The 4,304-nt window shown below is 47.2% G+C and overlaps 1 protein-coding gene across 1 annotated transcript; it reads left to right on the forward strand.

Annotated features, from left to right (window-relative positions):
* Nucleotides 1-704: 704 nt before the first annotated feature.
* LOC118940994 (putative uncharacterized protein YHR217C) lies at nt 705-1,445 on the forward strand. Its single transcript, XM_036951066.1, has one exon. The coding sequence runs from the start codon at nt 705-707 to the stop codon at nt 1,443-1,445; it is 741 nt and encodes a 246-aa protein (XP_036806961.1).
* Nucleotides 1,446-4,304: the final 2,859 nt, after the last annotated feature.

Consider the following 4,304-nt stretch of genomic DNA (forward strand, 5'->3'; position numbering starts at 1 on the left):
TCACCAGAAGAACTCATTAACATCCTTAATAACAAAGTGTGATTATGATGATATTAATTATCATTACTCTAAGCAGGCTCTCTGTTCAGCAGCCTATCCTACTTTGTTACCAGGCCAGCTCTCATGTGGAGCTGCGTGGACCCACTGGCTTAAGTAGTGGAGCTCATCTGTGCTGCGCTCTCTCTCTCCTTTTTCTCCACTCTCCTCTACTCTTTATTTGTTTTATTTATCCTCTCTATTCTCCCCTCTCTCCTCACCTCACTCTCTCCTCACACTCATTTATAACTAATCAGCACCTCTACTACATTAGCATCAGCCAGCCACAATACATGCAAATGAGGCACCGCACACTGTACTAGCACGGCTGAGGAGAATCTACAAACGCATTTACACACTACTCGACTACAACACTCCTTGACCACCACACTCCTCGACCACAACACCACTCGACCACCACACTCCTCGACCACCACACAACTCAACCACTCGACCACCACATCACTCGACCACCACATCACTCGACCACCACACTCCTCGTCCACTCGACCACCACACTCCTCGACCACTCGAACACCACACTCCTCAACCACTCAACCACCACACCACTCGACCACCTCATTCCTCGACCACTCGACCGCCACACCACTTGACCTCTCAATGACACCTTTTTCTCTTACTCTTCCTGACTCGATCTCTTTCTCACTATGTCTTGCACACATACTCGACCACCACACTCTTCGACCACCACACCACCCGACCACCACACCCATCGACCACTCGACCACCACACTCCTCGATCACTCGACCACCACACTCCTCGATCACTCGACCACCACAATCCTCGACCATTCGACCACCAAACTCCTCGACCAGTCGACCACCACACTCCTCGACCACCACACCACTCAACCACCACACTCCTCGACCACCACACCACTCAAACACCACACTCCTCGACCACCACACCACTCAACCATTCGACCACCAAACTCCTCGACCACTCGACCACCACACTCCTCGACCACCACACTCCACGACCACTCGACCACCACACTCCTCGACCACCACACCACTCAACCACCACACTCCTCGACCACCACACCACTCAAACACCACACTCCTCGACCACCACACCACTCAACCATTCGACCACCAAACTCCACGACCACTCGACCACCACACTCCTCGACCACCACACCACTCAACCATTCGACCACCAAACTCCTCGACCACTCGACCACCACACTCCTCGACCACCACACTCCACGACCACTCGACCACCACACTCCTCGACCACCACACCACTCAACCACCACACTCCTCGACCACCACACCACTCAAACACCACACTCCTCGACCACCACACCACTCAACCATTCGACCACCAAACTCCACGACCACTCGACCACCAAACTCCTCGACCACCACACTCCTCGACCACTTGACCACCACACTCCTCAACCACTCGACCACCACACTCCTCGACCCCTAGATCACCACACTCCTCGATCTCTCAATGACACTTTTTTCTCTTACTCTTCCTTACTCAATCTCTTTCTCACTATATCTCTTGCACACATTCTCTCTCTCTCTCTCTCTCTCTCTCTCTCTCTCTCTCTCTCTCTCTCTCTCTCTCTCTCTCTCTCGCTCTCTCTCTCTCTCTCTCCCTCTCTCCCTCTCTCTCTCTCCCTCTCTCTCCCCATGAAAAATTGAGGCCTCATGAATTGTTTACAGGTTTGCTGTGTGTGTTGTCCAGGGTGTTGGGTTCAGCAGGGCAGGCGAGGCAGAGGGGAGGTGATGTTTTGTACACTCAGTGTATTTTCCTACTATTCCTACTGGACTTGCACTCTCAGTATCACAGCACCAACACCCACCTAAGCCTGTTAGTCAGTTAGGAGGGAAGAAGGTTAGCAAGAAGGAAGGGAGGAAGGGTTAGGTAAATGAAGCCTGACATCTGTCTCCTGCTGATCAATGTGTGTGTGTGTGTGGTGTCTGTTTTTAACCTCACTGCTTCTGTAGATCATCCTCAGCACCACTCTCAGCCTCCACCACGCTGTAGGATGTAGGAGGTAGATGCTCTGTAGAGACCAGGCAAATGCTTCTAATGACTAATGACTCAGTATGTGGGTTGAATGTATTGTATGTCTGTGAGCAGTCTGTTGTGCTTATTCTGACTACCAGAATGCTTTCTAGTGTTAAACAGAAATTGTTCGGTCCTCAATAACCTTTGCCATTCCAGGAGCAACAGGCTAAGGATTTCACTGTTAAGGTATTTAAGTTGTTACAACATAATTGGTTATATACAACCAAACCTCCTTGGTAATACCCTTAGGATGACAAGCCTTCACCATATATAAATGTGGCGTCCCGTTGAACATGGAATAGAGGCAGCACTTGGTATATTGGTTTGTAAAGTTTGAAAGTGTCTGAAAAAGTTTTTTATTGGAAAAGTTTGGTTACTAGTTGGAAACCTTTTGATTTTGGATCCCGCTGCTATCTGTCCAGGGATTCTGCCAACCGAGGACCTAGCTGCCCCTGTCAGCTGCCTATCAAGCTAGCAGGGTTTCATTGGACCTCGGATTGTCCCATGCTTGTGGCTGTCTAGATCCTTACTGTTTGTTGCTGTTTCCATCTTCCCTGCAACCTGCACTGTCTGGAATTGTGGGGAGTAACAACGTAGCCTACGTTGCTACCATGACAAGACCAAAGCTGGTACCGTTGAGGACAGTGGTGTCTCTCTATCACAGGTAAAGAATCTTTAAAATGATCAAACATAGTTCTACAAGCAGTTGTTACAACAACAAGAAAATAGCTGTTTTGTCCAAATAATGGACGACCTGACCAGAGAGGTCCAGGACCTGAAGAAGAGTTTGCAGATCTCCCAGGGTCAGCTTGATGAGTTGAAACAGGAAAACGGCAAGATGATAACAACCTGTAAGTCATTGAGAGAGGACATTAGTTCTATATGGAAATCCATCATAACAATGACAGAGAAATCAGATTATCTAGAGGGACAATCAAGGCGGAACAACATTGTTGTAGACAGAATTGCAGAATCAACACATGAGAACAGGAATGTGGTCTGAGGACTACAAAAGGAAGAAAATTAAGATGAACCAAAGGAAGATTGAGTTGGATCTTAGAAATGTCCTTGTTTTTGAAGGAAAATCAAATTTTCTGTCCATTAAAATAACATCAAATTGATCAGAAATACAGTGTAGACATCGTTAATGTTGTAAATGACTATTGTAGCTGGAAACGGCTGATTTTTAATGGAATATCTACAGTGGGGAGAACAAGTATTTGATTTAGCAGGTTTTCCTACTTACAAAGCATGTAGAGGTTTGTATTTTTTTTAATCATAGGTACACTTCAACTGTGAGAGACAGAATCTAAAACAAAAATCCAGAAAATCCCATTGTATGATTTTTAAGTAATGAATTTGCATTTTATTGTATGACATAAGTATTTGATCACCTACCAACCAGTAAGAATTCTGGCTCTCACAGACCTGTTAGTTTTTCTGTAAGAAGCCCTCCTGTTCTCCACCTGTATTAACTGCACCTGTTTGAACTCGTTACCTGTATAAAAGACACCTGTCCACACACTCAATCAAACAGACTCCAACCTCTCCACAATGGCCAAGACCAGAGAGCTGTGTAAGGACATCATGGATAAAATTGTAGACCTGCACAAGGCTGGGATGGACAATAGGCAAGCAGCTTGGTGAGAAGGCAACAACTGTTGGCGCAATTATTAGAAAATGGAAGAAGTTCAAGATGACGGTCAATCACCCTCGGTCTGGGGCTCCATGCAAGATCTCACTTTGTGGGGCATCAATGATCATGAGGAAGGTGAGGGATCAGCCCAGAACTACACGACAGGACCTGGTCAATGACCTGAAGAGAGCTGGGACCACAGTCTCAAAGAAAACCATTAGTAACACACTACTCCGTCATGGATTAAAATCCTGCAGAACACGCAAGGTCCCCCTGCTCAAGCCAGCGCATGTCCAGGCCCATCTGAAGTTTGCCAATGACCATCTGGATGATCCAGAGGAGGAGTGGGAGAAGGTCATGTGGTCTGATGAGAAGAATAGAGCTTTTTGGTCTAAACTCCACTCGCCGTGTTTGGAGCAGGAAGAAGGATGAGTACAACCCCAAGAACACCATCCCAACCGTGAAGCATGGAGGTGGAAACATCATTCTTTGGGGATGCTTTTCTGTAAAGGGGACAGGACGACTGCACCGTGTTGAGGGGCGGATGGATAGGGCCATGTATCGCGAGATCTTGGCCAACAACCT

Source organism: Oncorhynchus mykiss, chromosome 18, assembly GCF_013265735.2.
Source record: "Oncorhynchus mykiss isolate Arlee chromosome 18, USDA_OmykA_1.1, whole genome shotgun sequence".
Classification (NCBI taxonomy): domain Eukaryota; kingdom Metazoa; phylum Chordata; class Actinopteri; order Salmoniformes; family Salmonidae; genus Oncorhynchus; species Oncorhynchus mykiss.